General features: G+C 36.8%; 1 protein-coding gene across 1 annotated transcript in view; it reads left to right on the top strand.

Annotated features, from left to right (window-relative positions):
- LOC6649099 (neuronal acetylcholine receptor subunit alpha-7) overlaps positions 1 to 25,197 on the top strand; it is a 106,837-nt gene that overhangs the window by 34,761 nt on the left and 46,879 nt on the right. Inside the window, exon 2 of the mRNA XM_002071236.4 lies at positions 8,973 to 9,112. Coding sequence (XP_002071272.3) covers positions 8,973 to 9,112 — 140 coding nt within the window. The remainder of the gene's footprint in view (positions 1 to 8,972; positions 9,113 to 25,197) is intronic.

The following is a 25,197-nucleotide window of genomic DNA, read 5'->3' as shown; positions in this document are numbered from 1 at the left end:
GCTCCTTGCTGGTCATGTCCTGAGTTATTCAAGAGTCTTGGCGGTTGAGTGCAACATCCCAGCAACAACAACAACAACAACAACTACAGCAACTAAAGCAACAGCAACAGCGATACTAACGCCAACGCCAACACCAATGCCAACACCAAAGTCGCGGACAACAGAAAACAAAAAAAGAAACAAAAATAAAACCAAAAGAGAAAAGATGAAAAGAACAGAAAAGAAATGAAAAGAAGCAACATAGCACAACAACAACAACATCAACAACAACAATAGTGAACAAAATAAGAATGAAAATTGTAAATGTAAATAATCTTGTGGTCCAACTTGTGGTAAGCTCAAACCGAACCGAGGCGAACTTTAACCCAAAATGCGATATAGCAACAACAACAACAACAACAACAACAACAACAACAACAACAACAACAACAACAACAACAAAATGAAATAGCCAAGCACAATAAATGGAGTGTGTAAATAAAATGGAATTGAATGCATTTTCAACTTGGCCAAATTAAAATCAAATAAACCATTTACCCAACTACCCTTCCGAAAATAAATAAAAAAAATAAAAGAAAGGAAAAAAACCCAAATCATTTATACAAAACAGACTTAACCCAATTGAAAGTCCAAGTAAATGGTCATTTCCATAGAAAAGTCAAATAGGACGTAAGAAAAGTATTTAGAATGCAAAATAGATGCCCAAGTCCAAACTTAATTGGAATTATAAGTAATGGAGAAAGTTTAGCTTGAATAGTTAATACTCTTAAATTGTCAAATTAAATTGTTTGTCTACTATTAAGTGTTATCTTTTATCTGTTCTTTAAAACGGGCAAATTAAGTAAATACTTTTTAAACATAGATCATAACAGTTAGTTAGTTGGACTGTAATGAAAGAACAGATGAAGAGAGCATAAAGTAGATGAAAAACTATTGAGAAATAACGCTGGAATGATTTTCTTTAGTAAACAAGTTTAGGAGTTTTCTTTCTGTGTGTGTGTGTGAAAGATACTGGAAATCTAGTCTTTGACCCACATGCAGGCACAATTCGCGGCATTCTGCATTGGCATCAAATTAATTTTCAAGTTCAGCCCTAAACAACTTCCGCACTTGAATACAAAAGCTTGGTTCCCTTACAGAAGGAACAGAAGGAGCGTTAGTGGTAGTAGTAGTAGTAGTAATAAAGGGAGGAGCTGGAGTAGAAGCACCTAGGACATCTTGAAACGATATTCAAGGAAATATCTAAGGAAAAATGCATGCATAATAAACTTGACTTGCTTTTGGTTGCCGAGGTTTTTGGGGTGGGCAGGTCGATGGGGGGCAACTAAGGCGAAAGCGAGTGGGTGAAACGCGCGAGACTACTTGGCCACTTGAAAACAAAGACGTTCAACGTCAACGCATTCTGAAGAGCATACCATTATGTGTCCAACACACACACACACATTGAGACTGGAAAAACTTTACTGAGATTTTAAGCTGGCTTTTCCCCGTGAGCGTATTATCATTGTTGTGGTTTTTCTTTATTTTGTTTTGCTTTGTGTTGTTATTTCCTGGCTTCCGCTTTACATTGCCTATCTCAACCATAGGCCAGCTCATTAAGTGATAAATGAACTTTACAATACAATTTTCATATGGCAATATCTTTACTGAATGCTTCCGAAATGTCTACAAACTGTAAATGCAATAGATTTTCCTAAATGATTTCCAAAAGATCTTATGCAAGAGAGTAAATAGTAGCTACTCTTCTCCTTGATTAAATCAAGTCAATTTATTGAGTTGGAGATTGCTTGCAAATTGAACTCGTTACCCTTCAGAAAGTATGTGTGTGTGTGTGTGTGTGCGTGTGTATAGATGTGGGGTGGAAATCTAACTTTAAGATGCCTGTCACTTGTCATGCAGTTTGTCACGATTAATGAGCCAGCCACAGTTCGCAGTTTGCAGTCAGTGGGACAGCTTTGCTATACAATATCTTTGCATAAACATGCCACATATGTATCCACACACTTACACTCACTCACACACTAACAGATTCTTTTGCTGCAACCCTCGCCTTCGCTTTAGCCAGCGCCCCCCCCTGGCCCCTTCTCTAGCCACTGTCCACAAACCTTGTCAGCCACTCCAACGAGTGTTGTGCTGTCTTTTTAGCCCATTCCCTTGGCAAGTTGCATTCACACAACTGTCTCGTTAGTGGCACATTCAAGTCAAACGATAAGTGGCCAAGCTTTCTCTTGGTATTTGTTTGTATCTGTGTGATGGAGACATTTAATAAGTTTCTTGAACTTTACCGTTTTTCCTAAGTACACACACATACAACCATACATAAGTAACTACAAGGAAACGAACATATTTAGTTATGCAAATCTATACTTAATGACATAGGATGAGAATTAAGAACAGGTACACAGAGGTCCAAATGTATGTAATACTTAGACTCTAAGACTTCTAAGGTTACAAAAATATAAAGAAAGATAAAGAGAGCGAAAAGAGTTTTTATATAGTTATTTATTTATATATATATATATCTGTATCTAAAGTACTTTTAATATAACATGAATAGATAGAGAGAAGCATAAGTAACTTTCTAAAGTAGTTTCGCTTGTGCAAAATATTGTCTTGACTTCAACAGGTGGGAGGCAAAACTTAATAAAATAAGGTCGGTCCTTAAGGCGACAAACAATTTTCATTTAATTTCGTAAGTAATTTTATACATTTTATGTTGAATCTATACGTATATAAGTGCAGCGACTTAGTTCATGTAATATCCCAAAAATTGTAGTAAACCAACAGAAAATTACTAATTGGATTGAAATATGATTAGACACAGGTCTGTACGTGTGTGTGTGTGTGTGTATAATAACCTTCTGCATTCTATAGTCAATTGTATGCAAAATCTCTTGAAAAATCTTAAATTTGGCAAATTCAAATTGAATGTTAAGTACGCTGTTTTCTACATAAAATTTTCATTCACATTTATCCTCTTAGGATATAAAAATTGCAGCATTTAAAAAATAAATGAGAATCTTTGACCCTTGACTTTTTGGAACCTGTGAACGTGAAGAAGGTGGGGAATGGGGGTGAGAAGGGCATTTTGTGCCTATTGTTTCGGTTCTCTGTTCATGTCTTGAATACATGAACGATTCCCAGAACACTGTGCGAACGAATGAGTGGCCATTAACAACAAAACGTGAGCCCCTGGGTCATTTTTATTGTTGTTGTTGCTGCTGCTCCTGCTGCTGTTGTTCATTATTAGTGACCATAATCAGGCTAGAGACAGGACCCGGCAGGAGAAAAACAAGAGGAAAAGAGTCGAATGGTGAGTCGAAAAAGGGAAGTCAAAGTCGGTCCCCAAGGCTAACTAAAGTGGCCGGTCGCCATTAACGATTGCATGTAAAATGGGCGAATCAAATAGCGAAATCTGTGAGTAAACTAACTGGCAACTAGTGACAAAAGCGAGTTCACTGAAAAAAAAGGAATCTAATCCAATCTAGTTAACCCGTTTTATAGTATTTATTTAAAAGTTCTATTGTATATTACTTCATATTTATGTCTGCCCTTTTTTTTGCTATGTTACTACAGATCTTAATCAATCTATTATTGATCTCTTTAATGTTAAAGCCACTCATCTCTAATAGATTTGGTTAATCAGTCTCTCTAGTGCAATGTATAAAACAAATGTATCGCCCCTAACAATCTATCGATCAATGTATCTATCGATCTATCTATACATTGATCGGTGTGAGAAAAATGTACGATCGATTGAATTTGTTTTTATTTGACTAACTCTGAGTGTTTATCTATTGCCATTCTCAGTGAAATCTGTTTAGCCATTGTGTTTTAATTGGCTTTTCCTTCGCACAGTGTATGTGTTATCGGTTATATGGCGGTTTTTCGCTGCCACCGCTAACAAGGGAGCATCTGTGCCGCTCTTCCTTTCCCTGACCAACAAAGTCAACATGTTGAGGCAAATTGCAATTAATTGCTCAATTAAGTTTCACCCAATACCTCTTACCGCCCGTTTTCCTTCTTGCTGGGCCACCATTCTGTGGCTTAGGTGGCCATTTCCCTTGCAGTTCCTCACTTGATTTTCTGCCACTGCCTCTACATACATACATACATACATATTTGTGTGTGTGTGTATGTGTGTGTGGCCAATTTGTATGCAAGGAATTGATGCGACAGGACTTGGCCATGCTTTCGGGCATTTGTTTCGCTCAAAAGGATGGACCTAGTAGGCGCTGCAGTGGCTGTGGCTGTGGCAGAGGCAGCAACCGTCTCTCTGTCTCATGATTTATGCATGGGCATAGTTTGCGGCAACTTCTTGGGTACTTGCCACTGCTGCGTTATCAGGACAGCATATGTTATATAATCGCAATAAATTCGATTACCTTCAACATATTTTTGGACTGTCGATGGACGATGGGGGCATAGAAGCATATGTGTATCAGTGTGTGTGTGTGAGTAATAAATCACTCAGTTAGCAAAACAGACCTTCAATTGTCCCCCTCTCACCCCTCCCCGCACACCATATAGAATTAAGCATAAAATTGCAAACAAACGTTTCAAATACTTTTAATTTTTGGGGAAACTCGAACAGTAACTGTAACTGTAATTGTAACTGTAAATGTAAATGTAACTGCAGCTGTAACTGTAACTTTTTGCCGTCATTCCGAAATTGAAAATCCGGGAAACATCAACATTTTGCTGGAATATAACAATAACAAAGCGAAAAAGTCAATTTAGCCAACAAAAACTAATTAACCAAAATAAAACAAAAAACTTTTTGTCGAATGAAAATGCCATTAAAATTTTATAGGCAAGCGATGAGAAAATTATACGAAATCATTTTCTGAAATGCAGCAATGAAAATGAAAAGCCGCAAAGTCAAAGGAAGTCACTCATTCACTCAGTCATTCAGTCAGTCAGTTAGTCAGTTAGAAAGTCGGTCGTTGGGTGGGTGAGAAGCCATCGAAGAAGAAATAAAAAAATTTTTAATGCTCAACTGAAAATGTTAAAACTTTCCCTGCGCCAAACGCAATTTCCTTCATTTTGCCATTTTATCAACAAGCGACAATCACAAGGGACCCAGAGACCCGACGTTGAGCGGGGGTATACATAGATTAAGATAGCACTAACTATAAACGATTCTTCAGTTGAACATAGAACAATGGGATGACTTACATACATACGTACATATATGTGTTAAAAAGTATCTCACAATCAGTTAAATGTTTGTTTTACAACATCCGAGTAGAAACCAAAAGTCATATATGTACATACATGCGTTTCTTAATTACTAATTAAGTGATTTGGAAACTTAATTACTCACACAAAATGTAATTGTTAATATATAAATAGATATACATACTTATGTACATAAAGGTGTAAGAAATACTTAATATTATTTAGTTGATACCTAAAAAAGAGATAAATAACTATCAATAGTTAATGATAAGAGACCTCTAATTACTTGATAATAATACGAATACAAATACGAATAACTACTTAGAATGCATAGAAATAAATTATATTGCCGACAACTATGCGTATACGTAATATTTGAACCATGAAAGAGAAGGGAATCAAATAATGTATTATTTTTCTTAGTCATAATATTCTGGTTTGCCTTTTTGATAATTCCTTGTTGGACTAGGACCACTGTGCAGCGGGTTATCTAACAGAAACCTCTTAACCAAATGCGCGTGTGAAAGTAAGAGCAGAGTGGGTGTTGGGCATTGTCCTTTGCCATTGCCATTGCCATTGGCACACGGCGGGGGCAATTCACGAGGCGACCATAAATTACATGGTAAAAACACAAAACACAAAAAACAAAAAAAAATAAAAATAAAAAAAAAAAGGAACGCGACCAGCTCGAAGTGGCGCGTTAAATAGTTTACTTGAATTGCTTGCGGTGTTGCTGCTTCACAGAAAAAGAAGACAGGAGCGACAGCTGAGAATTGCGACAGTGGAAAGCGAGTGGAAAACGAGTGGAAAAGTGGAGTGTGTGTGTGCAGCTGATTTAATTTTAGATACGCATCGTAATTGAGTTTTGAGCATCCAATAGCTGGGGAAGTGGGAGAGGGAGAGGGAGAGGGGAATGGAGATGGGCGTTGACTAAGCCAGCTGTTTACTTGCTGCAAGCTGCGGGCACAACAAAATACTTAAATTAAGCATTTGACAATTGACAAACAATTAGCCTGGTACGCTTCATGAGATGAAAGATGTGTGCATGCTGTGTCTATATGCATGTGTGTGTGTGTGCGTGTGTGTGTGTGTGTGTGTCTTATGGAAGTGATGCCAACTGGGGTCGGGTCTTGGGTGTTTGTAATTAGAGTATGATGGCCAGACTGTGAGTGTGAGAGGGTTGGTTGGCTGCTTGGTTGGGTCACTTCCGTCACTTGGCTTCCGTCAGAGCGCACAACATCCGCAAGCATTTCATGGACTTCCTGTGTTTTGCCTGGCCAGGCGTTGCTTCTGATGATGACACCTGCTTGTCTCACCTCATCCTTTGCCTGGCAATTACCCAGCATCAACAACAACAACAACAACAACAACAACAACAACAACAACAACGAGAACCATGCAACCAACAGAGCAAGACTATTGCTTCAGGCCGGAAACTGGCATTGAAATTAATGTTAACGAGCAAAGTTAAATGGTTAAAATTGTTGAGACCCTGAAATACCCAAAAAGTGACGATCCTCCTCTATTCCCTATTCTCTGTTGTCTCCCCCCACCCCCATAACTCCCCCCTCCCGCCAACATTCATCAACAACGACCATCTCAACAGCCAAGAGAAAAGCCAGCTGGCGCCCTGCTGCCAGTTTGAATTCTGTTTTTCCCATCACCTTTTTCTCTCTCACTCCTCCACCCTCCCCACAGACCCTTCTTGCCAAGTTGCTTGAGTTGTTTTTACCGCTTTGCCTGTTGCCTTCGTCCCACCTGTTATCAGTGTGTCAAAAGTTTTGCTGCTTGTTTCATTGTCTCTTTTTCTATCTGTGTGAGTGTGTGTGCGTTTTTTTGTTTTTTTTTTTTTTTGGATTCGCGTTGTGCCCTACGTCACCTGCCCTTTTGCTTATCGCTTCCCCGCCAAATGGCACTTCAATTTAACAATTTCACTTTGTCACGTGCACACGAACGCTTCCCACCCCCCTGAACAAACCCTGCCCCACCGACTAACAATCATTTATGTACATCAGGTGAAAGGAAAATTTCAAGTTGTTCTGTCTCATCTCCTGTTGCCTGATTTGATGGCCACCAATTAAGATATTGACACTGAACTCTTTGCCAATCGATATTTGCCATACACCAACAAAATTTGTATACCACAGCAACAAAGACTATATAAATCTGAATATATTTTATGTCATATATAATTTTATACATATCAATTTTGAATGGAAACAGTTCTGAGAAATATGCCAAGTCAAACTCATCGGTTTTTGGTTGTCATGACAAACCTTAAGTTTATCTATTTAATCATTTACTCCAAAGGCAGAATTCTATTTGCGGTTTCCTTCATTCATCTAGTATTAGGCTGATGGCATGGCAAGAAATTCAAATTGTTTTAGTAACCATTCAATATGGCTTATAAGCCTGCTAGATTCCGCCTCTACTGTCAATATACTGGCAGATTGAAATATATATAAATAAATCTGTGGCCTGAATTGCCGTTCAATCGCAACGGTAGTCAGTTGTCAACAATTATCGTGGCGAAAAATAAGTCTCCATGGCCAAAGCTCAAGCAATTTCGAGTCACCTCCGTTCCCTTATTCTGGATTGGTTTTCGGTTGGTGCTAACGTCAAACCAAAGCCCATTTATTGGTTGAACAAATTTAATTGGCAGCAGCGAGACAGGAACAGGCACTGCAAAGTAAGAGAACAGGAGGATAGCAATGACAACGACACATTAATGCAAGTTAAACTGCCGCCACGAACGACTGGATCGGTGTGGGAATGACATTGACTACCATCTACCGACCTCAAGCCAGAATTCGATACCCTCCCACACACAGAAACAGAGGCAAAACCTTCCACATGGATAAAGTGAAGTCAAAATGGCTTGGAAAATGGCGGCAAGAGGCCAACAACGTAAAACGATGTCAAATTGAATTTTATTCATCCTCTGGTGTGCATCTCTCCTTCTCCCTCTCTCTCTCTCTCTCTCTCTCCCTCTTTTTTTTCCCTTTGAAAGTATATGTGTGTGTGTGTGTGCGTCATTATACCACATTGTTTTCTCTTTTTTTTTATCTTCCTTTCATTTGCTTGCAGCATTCGCAAAAAACTGACCAAATCTAATTGTAACTCAGAGTCGGCATGTTTCAGTTCTCCTTTTTGGTGGAATGTGAGAAATCAGAAAAAAAAACAGAAAAAAAAAACAGAAAATGTGCACAGATATTGGTGTATGCATTTTTCACTCTTCACGGGAGTGTCCAAAGCAAGAAAAAATGCATTTTAACGCATACCTTTCGGATATCCTTTCGCCAGATTGTAATCGTATTTACCTGGCATCAATGGGCATAATCCGATATTGGAAAGTCATTTAGTAAGCTATGAAAAATTTACCTTTTCCTCTCTCTGCTCGAAAGTTTTGCAATGGAAAATAATATCAAATACTTTTTAATCAGAAATGAACTTCAAATGGACCACATTTTGTTTTGCTTGTATGTATCGTACATACTCTCCACTGGACTGGCCTAAAAAAAATTGAATTTTAACGAACACCTTTGGTTTATCCTTACGCCGGACTATAATCATTTTCGACAGGCTTCAATAGACATAATCAGATATTTGAAAGTCCTTTAGCAAGCTCTGCTTTAATTCGCTTTTCATTAATTAATTTCATTTTTTCGATAGATGAAAGATAGTCATATTTAACGATATATTGCTTATTTCTTTAAAACCAAAACGACAGCATATACATACATATATATTTATTTGTTAAAAATATTTCTCTCTCTCTCTTTTTTTTTTAGCTACATTGGCTGGACCACATGAGAAGCGTTTGCTGCACGCCCTGCTCGATAACTACAATAGCTTGGAACGGCCCGTGGTTAACGAATCCGATCCATTGCAATTAAGTTTTGGTCTAACACTCATGCAAATCATTGATGTGGTAAGTTCAACATATTAAGATCCTTTGGAACGAAATCTCTAGTTAAACGAATAAAAGTAACTAAAGTTCCTATAAAGTAAAGCAAATGTAGACTAATGTTTGACTGTCGTTTCTAAGAATGATACAACATGAGCCTAAATAGCAGCCTAATGAGAAATAAATTTAACAATTAGATGGCCAGTATTTTCAATTATATCTTCGAGTTAGCTGATAAATATTTTTCCAATGGCTTTGATAGAACAATCCACTATTAATCAAAAAGAGGGAGAGTGAGAGAGAAATTTGTTGTTTTTGAAGACTTAAGACTGGCCAAGTCCAGGATATGTTCAATTAATACTTCAGTTTGCTGAAAAATCTAAAAAGCTGTAATTTATTTCACAGTAGTTGGGTTGGCAAACATTTTGGCCCACCAAAGTGTTTGTGCGTTTTCTTTTTTCCATCCACCCCCCACTCCAAGTGTGGCATGTGGCAGACTAAGACAAGGACCAGCACAAAAATTATGCCAAAAGTGTGTGCCATTAGACAGAAGTGCCAAGTTGTGTGCGCAAATGTGAGAAGATTATTTATAAAGTGCTGCAAATTCTGGCCAGTGAGATGAAATTAAGGAAAAATGGTGAAATTTAGATGAAATTTTATTTAAGAAACCTATTAACACATTGTCCGACACATGTTTCGAATGTAGTTTTTGATTTGTGTGGGAAACAATTTAAAAGAATATCCAATGAGCGTGCTAAACAGAAAGTAACCAAGTCTAATGAGCATGCCGTAATACAAGGTGAAGCGGAAATGAAAGACGCCCAAGACAAGAGTGTGTGTGTGTGGGTGTGTGGGTGTGTGTGTGCCACATGTCGAAAGTTTATTTAGCAGAAACTGAAACGAAAAAAGAAAAGAAAAAAAATAAACCGCAGCAAAGGAGCAGCAACAAAAGTAAAAGTGGAGGATTGAACGAGGAGAGGACGAAAATGAAGATGAAGCGGAATGCAAACAGTGACAAAGCGGCCGTAATTGGATGAAACGGAAATGATGTAGAAGCATGGGAGACTGAGAAAGAGCGAGAGTGCCATTCAAAAGTAGGCTGCAAGAGCGAGAAAACATGACCAGGAGGTTGGCAGACAGTCAGACAGTCAAACAGACAGACAGACAGACAGTCCTTGCATGCTGCTTATACTGGCATTGTATCTGATAGATAAAGTGAGCCTCGAAGTGCGCTAATTAAAAGTACCGCCAAGCCCACCCGCTGCTGATGCTGATGCTGCTCTTACCGCCTGTGCAAACAGTTTTTGATTACAAAAGCCAGCATAGAGAGCCGGAGTTGTAGCACGATGAAGATGATGCCGCGATTTGAATGAATCTTCGCCTGCTTTTGCTGCCTGCCTGCTCAGAGAGAAGTAAACAAAACCACAGTGGCAAAAATTACGGCAAAAACAAAGTTATGCTAATACTGAATGCCGACTGCCAAATGAACAATATACTTATTTACGTCTGTTCCAATTTAGAATCATCCAACAACACTCAACTCAAATACAAAAGTAAATAGATACGATAATTTATAGCCATAATGAAACTTAATCCTTGGGTAATACATTATGATCTCACTTATTAGTAAAATGAAGTTAAAATAGATAAGTCTTAAGATTGGAATGAAATAAGAGAAAGGCAGAGAATAGTTGGAGTTTATATATTTTAAAAGAACCCACAAATATATCACTTAACTTTTGAGTTTTTCGTAGTTTGAGGTTATTTTGTGGAATCTGTAAGTTTCTCAATTAATTAAAACATTTACTATTCAAGTCTATTACATTCAAAGTGAAGCGTATAGATGGGAATGTCTATAGCAGATTCAGTTGACTGATAAAACTAAACTTGTCAAAGAGAAAATTTTACAATACGATTACTTTAACTTACAATGAAATGGAAAAACAAAAAAACATCTTAGATTGTGAGTTCATGGAGTAGATGTTAGTTTCTGTTCATTTGGCAAACTAATTGTATATGTGGGATAGGGCACTCTTAAGTCGGGAATGCCATTGATTAAGTTTAGTTTAGTATGCTGCTCGAAGTGTATTGTCCATCCATCGACAATGATCTATTTTTGTCTTACTTGTTGTTAGATAGCGGGGCACTTGTTTTTTTTTTTTTTTGCTTTTTCATCCTCCTTCTTTTTTTTATTTTGGGTGTTTTTCTTTTTTGTTTAACATAAATTAGCATTCGGCTGGAAGTTAAAGCCATCACTTAATTTGATTACTAATTAAGAAAGACCTTAGCAACCAGAGAAGGAGAAGGAGAAAGAGAGAGAGTGAGAGAGTTTAGGCTTCAGATGATGATGATGATGATGAGGATAGGGACTTTTGCTCTCTCTCTCTCTCTCTAATTCTTCCTCTATCCTGTTTTCTAGCCCGCTTTAACCCAAGGCCAGTTAATAAATGTTCGGTGGACGCAAAGTGGATGCCTGGCTAAGTGAGTGACAGTAATGTGGCATGCCTGGGGGATTGGTTGGGATGGTAGAAGGAGGTGGAAATAGAGGAAAATAGAGTTGACTCGCTCGCCAAGCATCAAGCACTTGCACTTGGAGACTTAGAGACTTGGAGACTGCCACTAACCACCAATGGTCAGCACAGCTTGTTGTTGTTGTTGTTGTTGTTGTAGTTCTTTTTTGTAAATTTTTTTTCGCCGTTGGTTTTTTTTTTTTTTTGTTTGTTTTTTGCACAAGCTTTGCATTGTTTGACAATTTGCCGTTGCATACTTTTGGGACCTGTCTCTGTATATGTGAGTGTGCGAATTTTAGTGTGAGTGTGAGTACAACTAAATTACAAACATAAATCACATGATAAGTGACGCCTTCTATTCGCCCGGTTCTACTGGGGCTCTAGAGGATGAGCTTATCAAGCTAACCAGCAATCAGGCCAAAAGGGTAGATGTGGGGTGTTGTGTGTGTGTGTGGGTGTGAAGCGTGTGTTTGCACATCTTTTTGTTAAGTTCACTCGAACATAAATTTTCTAAGAATTGTCAACGGCAGCGACGGTGGCAGTGGCAGCAAAAGCAGCAGCAGCAGCAGCTGCAGAAATTGCAACCTCTGACAGCAGCAGCATCTTAAGCTGCAAGTCCAACAAGAGTCGTTTAAAATGCACTGAGAGAAATGTGAAATTTTATAATTAAGCATATGCTATGGAAATATATATGACCATGGCCATTATTATAAACTTTTCTTGTCCGAATTTAGCAAGGTGCAAAGTATATTTTTCTAATTGTTTATTTCTCTTAGTGTAGCCATGTATCTTCTGCATAAGTATGCTGAAAAGGGGGCGTGACTGCATGGTATTCTTCACCTCCTTGTGGCCACGTACACATACACGCACACGCACACGCACATACACACAGACACACAGACACACACACATGGTGACTGAATTTTGCAGCACTTTTGTTGCACTTTGCACTTGGCATTTAATGGATGCAAGCCAAAGAGGAGAGTAACAGGGCGTATGAGTGATTTTTATGGCAAACTTTTGCGGCAGTGCAACAAAAAAAGTAAAAACAACGGAATGAAAAACGAACAAGCCGTACCCTGCAGGCATCATAATTTTCATTTCATTTTCCTGTAGTTTTTTTTTCACTTTCTATCTTTTTTCTTTCGAGTCTGTCTTTCTCGTTGATGACTTTATTGCTTTAAAATGAAGTATAAGGGGTGGGACGGGGGGCATTGACAGGGAAACTCTCCATTAAAAAGCGAATCGAATTTTCAAGTCAATGACAAGGAATTTCAACTTTTACTTTAAGATGACACATTAAATTTGGTTTTTTCTTACCATCTGCACATATTGTAGATGTTTTAATACACATACATACACATGCATCTATGTATATGTAATGTCTGTATATATGTATGTTTGTATTGTGCGGCTGCCTGCTATATTCCGGTTTTGTTCTTCTTCCTTTTTTTTGTTGTTATTGTTGTTGCTGCTTTTCTATTTTTTATTTAAGTAATTTTTATGATACTTTGTGTAGGACGTGCTGCCGCTGACGTCGACTTATACGCAATTTGTCTGCATTTATGTGCGTGCTTTGGCCAAACCCCAAACACCCCGCCTCCCGACAAACACCGAACTCCAATCTGAAAGACGAGACCCAAACCCAAACCCAAACCCAACCCGACCCCAATTTCAATGCTCTGCCGTCTGACGTCTACACCTGCCCTTAAACCACAAGCCCTTGGCAACCATATTCTATGGCTTTTGTTGGTTTACGCCTGGAAAATCCTCAAACCCAACCACTAGATGAAGTCCATAATACCGAAAAATACGAAATATTTGTATCCGTTTCCGCTCTTTTTCCAGCTAAAAAAAAAAAAAAAAACAAGAAAAGAAAAACAAAAAGTGCTTAAATGTATGTGTGCTTATACACACACACACACATCCTCGTGTTTGTGTGTGTTTATAACTAGCATTTAACCCACATAAGACGCAGTAACTCTGTACAGATTTGCTGTATGTTGGCTGATTTGAAGTTTTGTAGGAAAAATATCTTGAAAACTTTTAGACCAAAAACCCAAAATGTCTTTATTAGCTTATTTGAGTATGAGTATAACTTTCGATGTGATCAATCTGGCAAAAAGTCATGAGTTGTTTGCCATGGTTAAACAATTTTCGCATCTGGATGATAATAATAACAAAAATGATTCCAATCAAACTCTTTGAGTTATTCGATTGGAATAGTAAGTTTGCTTGCTCTTTGTGGAATGCTTAATAGAGTTTTTTTTTCAAGATTTGTTTTGGGATAAATTATGCCTCGCACTCTCAAAATGCTTAAACGATGTTCACGAAACATTGATTAGCCTTGTTTTTTCTTTTTTTTTTTTGTTTAAACGAAAATCAATTTCGTTTAGCCAATGTATAACACGAGCAATTCATTAAATTGCCCAGAAATTTGGCCGGCTTTGTCATTCTTGTTTTCATATCAACCCATCGATCTTTATTGAGTGTGTGTATGTATATATACAAACATACATATATACTATATATATATATATATATATATATATATAAATATAATATATATCTTGATGCTGTTGGCATCATTTACTTCAGCTTTTCATCCTTTAACTTACACACACACACACACACACACACACACACATCGCCCTCTCAACACGCGTTCTTTTTTCGTTCTCTGTCCTCGTCTCTGTTTTGGTCTTCATCTCTGTGTATCTGAGGCTAAATCAATTCGATTCACATGCACATCACGTCGCACACCTCATGAAAATTGTTGCAGGCAAAATCTCTATAATACTACATACTATAGCCTAGGTCTAAGGCCATATCCATATTTTTGTTGGCCATTTGCTGTGCTTTGCTTTCCTTATACGCAATTTACTCGTCATCGTTGTTCCCTGTACTTTGCTATGGCAGCTCGTATCACATTTACTGCAAATGTTTCATTTGTGTAAAAGTGTTTGTCTGTATGTGTGTGTGTGTGGGTGTCGTGTACTCATTTGACATTTTATTGTGTTGTCGTTTGGCCCACTCTGCCTTACTTAAAAGGAAAGGTTTATGCTCTCACATAACGATAAAGGCATTTCAAATCTTAGTGCATTGCGAACTACAAAATAAATAAAAGACAGGACTATATATCTATATATCTGTCACTCTCAACAGTTGCAGTTCTTATAAGTCCTTGTAAGTATTAGATATATTCTGTAATGCATAGAGTTTAGCTAATCAAATGGGTTCTATGACCTTTTTGATCCTTAGTCTAAGAACCAAGAAGTGATTCGCCAAAAGTGAGATTAAGATTTTGTTGAGTCAAAGTCTATTCAAAAGGATACAATTTAAGCTTTTTAGGGCAATTTAATGAAAGTTGTTTGGGTCTAAAGTAAGATTTTAGATATTGGTATTCATGATTAACTATAATATTTAATCTGGTCTCACTTTGAAAGAAATTTCAATTAACTATCTGTTTCAATCTCACCAAGAATTGAAGGCTCCTCTAGCCGTTTCCCCATCTCCTTCACATCGTGGTCATAAGTTGAAGAATGCTCAATCAACGGTAATAAGCAGGCACACACATGGATATGAGCAAGGACATTGAAATGGACATGGACATAGACGTGAATATAGAACGTGGACATGTACCCATGTACATGGACGTCAACATGGACATGTATAACAACTAACAACTACTTAATGCCTCACATTTCTAATTGGCAATTAACATGATGTGTCATTTTATAACAAATGGCCAAGTCGGCAAGTAAGGCAACAACACACAATATGACCGAAGCCCCAGTACGTAGACCCAGTCATTTACACATACATATGTATGTATGTATATACATACACACACATTGAAGATATTGTGGTTGATTGTGTGAATGTGGCAAAATGCGCAGCATAGTGTGAATGAAGAAGAAAGAGATGGAATATCTCTTGGTTACGGAGGAGAAGTAAACATCGTAAATTTGTGTAAAGTTGAGACTGTCAAACTGTTGACACTTTATGTGACAAAATAAGAACGTTTATGTTTAGCAAAACTAATGTTTCTTCTCTTTCTATCTCCCTTTAACTATCTCAGCTGCTCTCTGTCTCACTTTCTCTATCTCTCTCTCTCTCTGTATGAGTCTCTGTATATGTCCTTATGCCTGTACGTTTGTGTCAATCCTTAATGCGTCCAGCATGTAATTGGCCTTGTTGCAGTTCCCGCAGTTATTTTATGACAACAAACCCCAGAAAGCATCTGCAAAGCATGCAAAAACAAAAACTAACTAAAGTTGACTTCTTCTTCTTCTTTTTCTAATCTGGCCAACAGATTACAGGATGGCAAAGCATAAACTTAATGAAGCACATTGCATAATGAAAAGGGACAAAAAAGACAGAGAACTTTCCCATTAAAAGCTAAAAAATTTCCAACAACGCCCCTTAGTATGCAACAGTATTTTATATTTAAACTTCTTTGGAAAACAAACAAAAAATTTCAAAATATATAATTTCAAATTCATTAATATACAACGTAGAAGTTTTGTAAATTGAAAAAGCAATGGGCTAGTTTTTAGGTACAATTTCTAGTTCTAAAAATTCTAGTCTGTGTAGACTGCAATTAACAGTTTATACTAGTTGGTAACAAATTCTTTATATTAAAGCTTAAAACTTGATTAAAATAGTTGGAAACGTAACAATATATTGTTCTTACTTTTATAATAAAAAGAATTTTCAAGCAATCAAAAAGCTAACAAATTTACAAAATTTGTTTTTTGTTTACTTTTTTTTTGGTTTAGCTTAAGTGGCAATGGTATTGCAATGGATTTGTGCAATAGATCGTAAATGAATGTTAAAATCAGCGATATGCAAGTTTAATTGTTTCCGAAAATCAAACCGGAATGCACATATTTATCAATCAATTATTGCATAAATCAAGCATTATCAACTCAATTTGTGTTTAGTTAAACGCACACGATTTTGGCTTTCAATAGACATAGAAACATACATATGTATGTACATACATACATATATATATACTCTATGCTAGATATCGGACATTTAATTTTGGCCACATGAATTCATAATTGTGAGAGTTTTGCACTCTCGCGTGATGGCGACAGTTGGACACAGTTGAAATTAAATATGAATGAGATGAAGGCATGTCGCTGAAATCTACACGTATTGTGTGTGAGTGTACGTGTGTGTGTGTGAGTGTCCATCTGTGTTTTTATATATATGTGTATATATATATAAAATATAACCATATTATGGTTATATCTCTGTGTGTCTGTTTGCCGCATAAAATAAGTGTCGAAACACTTTTCCATATTAAATTACAGCCACAAAATAACCACTCTATCTCTCTCTTCCTCTCTCTCTCTCACTTTCTGTCTGAAAGTCTGAATGAATTCTGTCTGTCATTTTGTTTTTTTTTTTTTTTTTTGTCGATCGCATTTATGAAAATATCGAAGTTTGCTCCACCATACATATATATAGAGGCTATATGGTTGCTCTATCCACTCACTATGCCATTTGTTTGTGTACTGTTTGTCCAGGCTAGGCTAGGCCATGTCAATTGTCCCGGTGTTATGTTAAGTGGACTTACTCGACCTTTTCATTTGCACACACACACACCACTGACACCACACACACTCACGCACAGCATGTGGCACGGCACGTATTGTATGTAGGCAATAAATTACAACAAATATACAAACGCACTTAGCCACAGAGTGTGTGCCGCACAGGCCAACAGACAAAACAGACAAGCACATAGACAGGACAGAAAGGCGAAATGAAAAAAAAATAAATAAATAAATATGTATATATTCACAAACATATATATATATATTAAATAATTTGCAGCTCCTATTAAAATACCCTGCATCAACGAGTCAATAGACCAAACCAAAGAGCTTACTTGACATAAATTCATCATACGCCATGGTAGCCAAATACCATCATATGAACTAAATTTCATCGTTTTTATGTTGCGAAATGAAATTAAAATAGACTAATATAGACGATGATAACTCAATATACTTCATTTTGGAACTCATTACGTTTATTCATAGCGAATCTTCAAATTTTGAATGCATTTGAACTGATTTAAAGCGGGTATACCAAAGTCGCAAAGACTTTCAGTTTTTATTACTTCATACATATATAAAAATTTTTTCACTTACGCTTGGGCTTATTAATGAGATTTTCGTTCCGCAAGTTATGTGCCAATTTAATGTGCAATTTGTGCCAGTTGCTGTTGTCGTTTTTGCTTTTGTTGCTACATATTCAGAGAGCCAGAGCCAGAGCCAGAGTCAGAGCCAGAGCCAGGGCCCGAGAGTGGCCAAACAATTGAACAGACGATGACGGTGGTGCGGCGGTGCGGTGGTGCGGTGGTGTGGTGTGGTTGAAGAACGAATGAAGGGATGAGAATGGGGAGGTAAAAAGAAAAGTTAATGCCATTAATTAAATGCTTACGCGCAATTCGCATGCAATTCACAAAACTGTTAAAAAGCCATTCGCCTGTTTATGCCATTTATTTTTATACCATATACACAATTTATTGGTCAATGAAGTGGTAAATATAAAGAAAAGGAAATAACCAAATGTCAGAACTGAATACCAATAGATTTATGCATGACAACAAAATCAATTCAAATAATAACAGCAACCAATATACTTCATGGCCAATCAGTGTATGTGAAGATGGCTCTTAACTCAACTGTAACTAAAGTAGAGAATAGATTATATTGTATATACTTATATTAAATTGGTAGAATATTCGCGTTTCACTACTTATTCTCACATTTCACGTAAGTGATTATGTAGTTTTCATCTTGGAAAGTTTTCTTAGCCCCTCCACTTTAGTTAGCTGGTATGTTATATACTGAGGCACAAGAATTTATTTAAGTTATGATATAAACTAATCTCATTTATTTCATAAAGCATTTTTAAAAACTTTTATGAATTTTTTGAGATTTTACATATTAGCCAATTTCTACCTAATTATAACAAGTTATATCTTATATTTTCAAATGGCCTCAAATACTTGGAAATTCCAAATAACTAAATTAAAACACAATATAGGATTTCGGGATCTGTTTTGATCATGAAAGTAAAAATATGAATTTATAAAATAGACCAAAAAAAGGCAAAGTTCGCAAAAAGTAAACGAAATAAAATAAAACAGAAAACAGATAAACAAGGATACACCTTGAATATAAAACTACTTAGATTTTTGAAATGCCAAACTGCCTAAACTGGCGCTACTATATATGATTGATTGCCAATTTAATTTCTGTAGATAACTAAGACAACTCTCAGTTTTTGAGTTTGTTAAATAACACAGGCCGACATGATTTTTGGTGACGTTAACCTGAGAGGTGTTTTAACTAATTCGGATACGCTGATTCTGACTGCATACTCAGTTATTGTTCATCCAGATTTTGTGACATTAGGGGATCTGGGTTGGAAAATAGGCACCCAAAAGTATAATATATAAAGTTAAAAATTGTTTTTTGACATTTTTAACGAATTATAGAATTTCTTGTTTAAGAAAAATAGCTGTTGTTTGCCAACATTACCAATAAACAATTTGTTACATGCATAGAACTAGTTGCAAATTCTTTGCATCCCTATAGCATACTTTTTTGGGTTGAATTTTACTCATTTTGGAATCATATCCAAAGTGTATGATATTATGATGAAAACAAAAAAACGCCTCTTTGATTTTGTGTAAACTGCGTTTAAATCATAACTAATATATCAATAGGTTAAAATTTAGTTTATTATACTAGAAAATATTGAAAATGAGGCCATTTTGAACAATTCCAACGCATTTTTTTCAAAATCCTGACGTGATGGGCAAAAGGTAAGTACAGGGCCGTGATCAGCACCCCCAAATTACTATAAAAGACCCATTGAACTTAGAATACTTTTTCATGACCTCGAAAATGTCGGCCTGTGTAATCATTCATATTCAAGGAATTGAAAAAAATATAAAAACCTCGTTATCAATATCATCAATCTATCGATCGGTGGACAAAGAAATCGGAATATGAAATGCTTTTCAAAGTAAACTTAGCACTAATCCTTATAGCTAAACTAAAATGTTCGTGTTTTCCTTTATACTTTAGGGCTTTGAGTTTTGCCCAGTCGAAGATTTTTTTTAGTGCGTTTATTCTTGTCTGACAGTCATGGATATTGCATTGCCCAGCAAATAGCTACACACACATATACACACAACACACATACAAAAAAAGGAAACTAATTAAAATTCTGTAAAACCCAATAAGCAAATACGTAGAAATGGTGGCAGTCTGAAAACGAAATGAAATAAAATGAATTTCGCCAAATATTCAGTGTCCGGGCTAACCGAAATTTAATTTAGCATTGCCACCGCCATCTAAACCGGGCGGGGGGGGGAAAAAAAAAAAAACAGCAACCATTAAAAAGGAGAACTTTCAACGAAATAATGAACATAGCACTATTTATTTAATTTATTTTATTTGTTTTCAACGTGCTTTGTGCGTTTTTTTGGTTCTCATTGGTTAAATAAATGTGCAATCGTAGGAATGGAATGCAAATGCAACGATTACGTAAGCACTAAAAGGATATCAAACGTTATCCCCTCTTGATACGTCAACTCACAGATCAGTTAAGATCTCTCTCTTTGAGGCAAATTTAGTTTATTAGCTGATCTTAGCCCTTTTGAATCGTAGTATCTATCCATTTTGTTTGTTTGTTTTTGTTGTTCTTTTTTTTGTCAATCTGTATGCTAAGTTGTCCTCAGTTCGTACCACTTTCATCTAATTTAATTGTCAACTTTGATTAGCATCGAGATGGTATAGCGTAAAGCTGTAAATGCATATATGCAATTTGCTTTTACTTTATGCAAAAACTTTTGCGTCCAGTCAAAAGTTTTACTACTCTTTCTATGCCATAGCCAACCCTCTTGTTATTTTTTTTTTTTGTCGTATTATTTGGGGTTTTTATTTCCGTTTTTGTTATTTTGCTGTAATTTATGTATGGAAAATTTGACACAACAAAGAGAATGTGTGTGTGTGTGTGGTGTGTGTGTGTGTGTGAGTTGGCGATGGAGATACTGCAAGGGATGGTTTGGGAGTAAAGAGGATTGTCTGACAGTTGGGCGGCGAACCAGCAGGATGCACACATGTTTGTGTTAGCGATAAATATTTTGTAAATTGGCCCGCATTTTGTTTAGCGTCAAATGCAATTTAAATGAGCGCACCACACACAAAGTGATAGAGAAAGCGTGGTTGGGTGGGTGAAACTGGGTTACTTTCCACACACACACACACACACACACACACACACAGAGAGAAAGTTCAACCAAACAATTAATTAAAATACTCGACAAAGCACACACACACACACACACAGACACATACATGGACATTTTCCTCTTAACCCGCAATGGGCGAGCTTTTAGGTATTTTTGGTTTTCAGTTTTTGTTTTTTTTTTTTTGGGTTTTTTGTTGCAATTTGCATCATGTTGGACCATAAAATTGTTTGCTTTTCTTATTAAAAATTAGTTGCCCGCTTAATTTTTAGAAGTTAAAAACTAAAGTAAACTCTTGCGCAATTTTGTTGGGTGTTGCTTTCGTTTATCTTTGTTGCTCTCTTTTTCTCGGCACTTGGGGCAAGGAGCTTACTTAAAGGTCATTCCATTTTTAACGACAAACAGACTGCGAGTGCAAGCTGCGAATGAGCGGATTGTGCCTGGGCAATGTTGGATGCAGCTGTTGATAGCCATTACCCTGAGTCGCCTATGGGCTACGTCCACTCACACACACAGTTGCATTCAGAATCGCATTCACACCTACCGTCCTCCCATTTACATTCAGTTCCCCCACAATATCCTTGGCCTTGTCATGGACCAAGCTGAGCCAAGCCAACGGCTGTTGAGCGTGTGCCTTAAGCGTGCAAAAGGCAACGCCAAATACAACAAGAACACACACACACACACACACACACACACACCACCCCATTAACCCACCAGCACAAAGGAGATGGCAACAGCAATAGCAAAAACCATTGCCATGGGGGTCAAATGCCGTTTTTAAATCACACAAAACTCACAATAAAGCGCCCATTGCCATGGCCATCATTGCCGAGCTGCTGCAAAAAGGTTGAAATTTTTTATACTAGGGTCTTACTTACTTACACACACACACACTACCCGCCAAACAGGGTATGAACACTTGAGCACAATGGTTTAGCAAATCAAATAAGAAATACATTTTCAACCTAAATCGATCGTCTACAATCATATTCGATAGACAAGTACGGGGGCTTACCTTGAAGAAGGTAATCAAAATTGTTATCATAGTCATAGGCCAGAAAGAGTATGAAAAATTCAGCCCTAGAGCCCCAAACCTACTTTTTGTTATACTTAGTTAGGGCCTAAACATTTATTTGGGTACTTTAGTAGGAATTTTCTATTTTATTTTAGATTTGATATGCGTGAGGTATATTAGACAAAGAATGGAGAAGAAAATTAACCCCAAGGTAAATGGAATAAATAAAGAAATTTATGGAAAATTGTAGTTGATAAAGTAGTCAGCCAGCAGATATGGCAATGGGAAACTACAAGCAAATTGACAGAGCGAGAAAATACAAACAAACAAAGGGAATTATATGAGAAACCCTTTACTAAGACTTTGCTACTAAGTTACTGGGCGAAGTAAAGTAAACAGACGTAAGAAAGAAAAAACGATATATGTAAAGTATGATTTAGTAGAGAAACGAAAGTTGATTCTGACTTTAGTTTCAACTTTCAATTTCTACAGTCTCTACACACTGGCATTGGGTGATAAGTTCTCTTCAAAGGAAATTAAAGGACGCGCATCTCTGGCTTCACCTCATATTTCAGATGCAAGCTGCAAGCTCAGCAGCTTTTCAGGGTTTGCCAGGTTAGGCACCACCCACTCCATTCCCTTTGCCCAATCCATTATGATATCATGGAAGGCCAAATGGGATGCTACATATATCTTTGCCAGTGTGACATTTAAGTCTTCATCTCGGCTAAATCGGACTCCTGAAAGCCTCGAAAGCCAATGCCAATTGGCAGCTAACTGATGAACGTTTTTTTTTTTTTTTGGTTTGTTTTTTGCGTATAAGTCGAATTTGAGTCTGGTTAAACCATTGGAATTATTTGAGGCAATTCGCTTTAAGCTCACGTGGCATTTGCTTTGTTTTACAATTGCAAAAAAAACCAAAAAGAAAACACACAAAACAAAAACCCCAAATGAAAGTGGAACAGTTTGTAAGGTTTTGGGGAGGGGTAAAAAACGCGTGTGGTAAAGCTAAACAAAGGCAGATACCACAACAACAAGTACCACAGATGAAACGGAACCGGGGGACAGTCGACCAAATGGAAACCCACATTCAAACATGCCCCATCCTTAGCCACACCAGCATCCGCTACTACCGTGTACACTTGCAACGCTAATTGAATGAAACTAAGTGCGTCTCTCTTACTCACTGACTCGCTCTTGCACACACACACACACACACACCGTCTGTCTGCGTTGGCATTGCTTCATTTAAAAATATTCTTTTGTGTTTGGTACCCCATTTGGTTTTGCATAACTCTTTACATATACATATGCGAGATATGTGAATATGCGAATATGCGAATATACGAATATGTGGGTCTGTTTGGTAGTTGACAAACAAACAGACAGACAACAAAAAATAACAGCAACAGCAACAGAAGCAAAAGCGTCTGCACCGTCAGGGAGATTCAATTTTGTATGCCACACACAAAAAATAACAAAACAAAACAAAAAAAAGAAGAAGAAGAAAGAAAATACGACAACAAAACAAAAACCATACAACAACAAATCAACTAAGTAAGTCGCTAGCATCGACTTGCGTGTACCTTGCAAGATATGTCAAACTTATAAAGACAAATTACCCGACAAATGGAGGCTAAAAGAGGCACTTAAATTAGTCACAAATTAACAAGTCTTTACACTAACTAACTTGTTGGACTTGTTGTTGTGTTCTAAATCATTTCAACGACTATGGAATCAATATGGCCATCCAAAATCCCACAACAGTTTAACTTTTTTCTCATATCTCAGTTTATATTTGACTACATCGAAATGAATTCTAATTGAAAAAAATTCGCCTCAAAAAAAAAAGAAAAAAAAAATAAATGTCACTGAGTCGTCCATAACAAAATCGAAATTTAACCATTTTCTCATAATTCAATTGATGCGAGACCCAAGGCGAAATGTTAACAATATTCTGAATTATTGTTTAGATAACAATGAATATATATTTAAAACTACCTGTAACCCTCTGAGATTGCGAGGAGTTCAGCGATTCGAAAGTTATTATTATTTTAAAGATAAAAGCAGACGGAGAGAAAAATAATGTATTAAACTAAGTGACTACTTTTGGACAGAATCCCAAGATTTTTTTTTTTGTTTCATCGGTTCCAATATGGTTAATACTTATGTATTTCGGACTTTTTATTCCTAACTGAACTTAAATCAATTTAATATCTAAGATAGAATAGTATGGAAAATGTTGTATTTATGTAGATTTATGTTAACTATTCAATTTCCATTTTTTAAGACATATTTTATTTTGGAGCAGGCGAATAATTTAAGTTTATTCAAAGAACCATGGCAAATTGCTTTGATGTTTGTTGGCACAAATACACACACACACACACACACACAAAAAATCTTCATAGAAAACGGCACAAAGTAGATACTTTGTTCAAGTGCCAAGGAACGGTCCAAGGTAAACGTAAACGACTTTCGATGCTGCTCATTGTGCATTCGAAGTACGATAAATGAATGAAACACTTCGATCTATATAGTGGAAAAGAAATTGAAAAGAGTACGCAGAAAAGAAAAAGTGGAGAGAAAAAGAGAGTGAGAGAGAGAGAAACAATTCAATCAAGTATTGCTAATATAATTAGTTTTGCTCGAATGCAGTGAAATAAAATTTGAATTTTAGCTCGAGGACCGCAATGAAAGTAGCCACTTGTATTGAAATGAAATCAAATGATGTTATCATCGTCATCATCAATCATATGACATGACACGTTGGCCAATAAAAGAGACTGGCAAAAGGTGGTAGATTGAGATGGTCCAATTGGATGGGTGACGGGGCAATGGCCGATGAGAGACGACTCATTATCATTATCATCATCTTCATCATCATTATCAGCAAGAAGACAAAACGGAAATCATAATAGACAAAACGAATCCGTTGGCATTTTCATATTTTTACACTGATTAACATATAAATTAAAAATCATTTCGCTGGAAATGCTTCTTCGTGCCCAGCATAGGGATAAAATAAATGGAAATGGAAACGAAAAGCAGTTTTGCCATTTTCATGGCTCGAGGCAGCCTGAGGCCAATTGTTGGATTTGGAGCATTGCTTGACCTTTTGGCTTATTAACTCGTTTGTCCTCTTTCGCTGTACTCTAGCTATCTCTGTTTCTTGCTTTATCTCTAATGCTATCCCCCTCTCTCTCTCACTCTTTCACTCTCTCACTCTTTCTCTATATATATGTATATGTATATAAGCTGAATGTGTTTGTGTGTTGGCTGCAACTAAGCGAGG

Source organism: Drosophila willistoni (genome assembly GCF_018902025.1).
Source record: "Drosophila willistoni isolate 14030-0811.24 chromosome XL unlocalized genomic scaffold, UCI_dwil_1.1 Seg141, whole genome shotgun sequence".
Taxonomy (NCBI): domain Eukaryota; kingdom Metazoa; phylum Arthropoda; class Insecta; order Diptera; family Drosophilidae; genus Drosophila; species Drosophila willistoni.
This window is presented reverse-complemented; position numbering and strand designations above follow the sequence as displayed.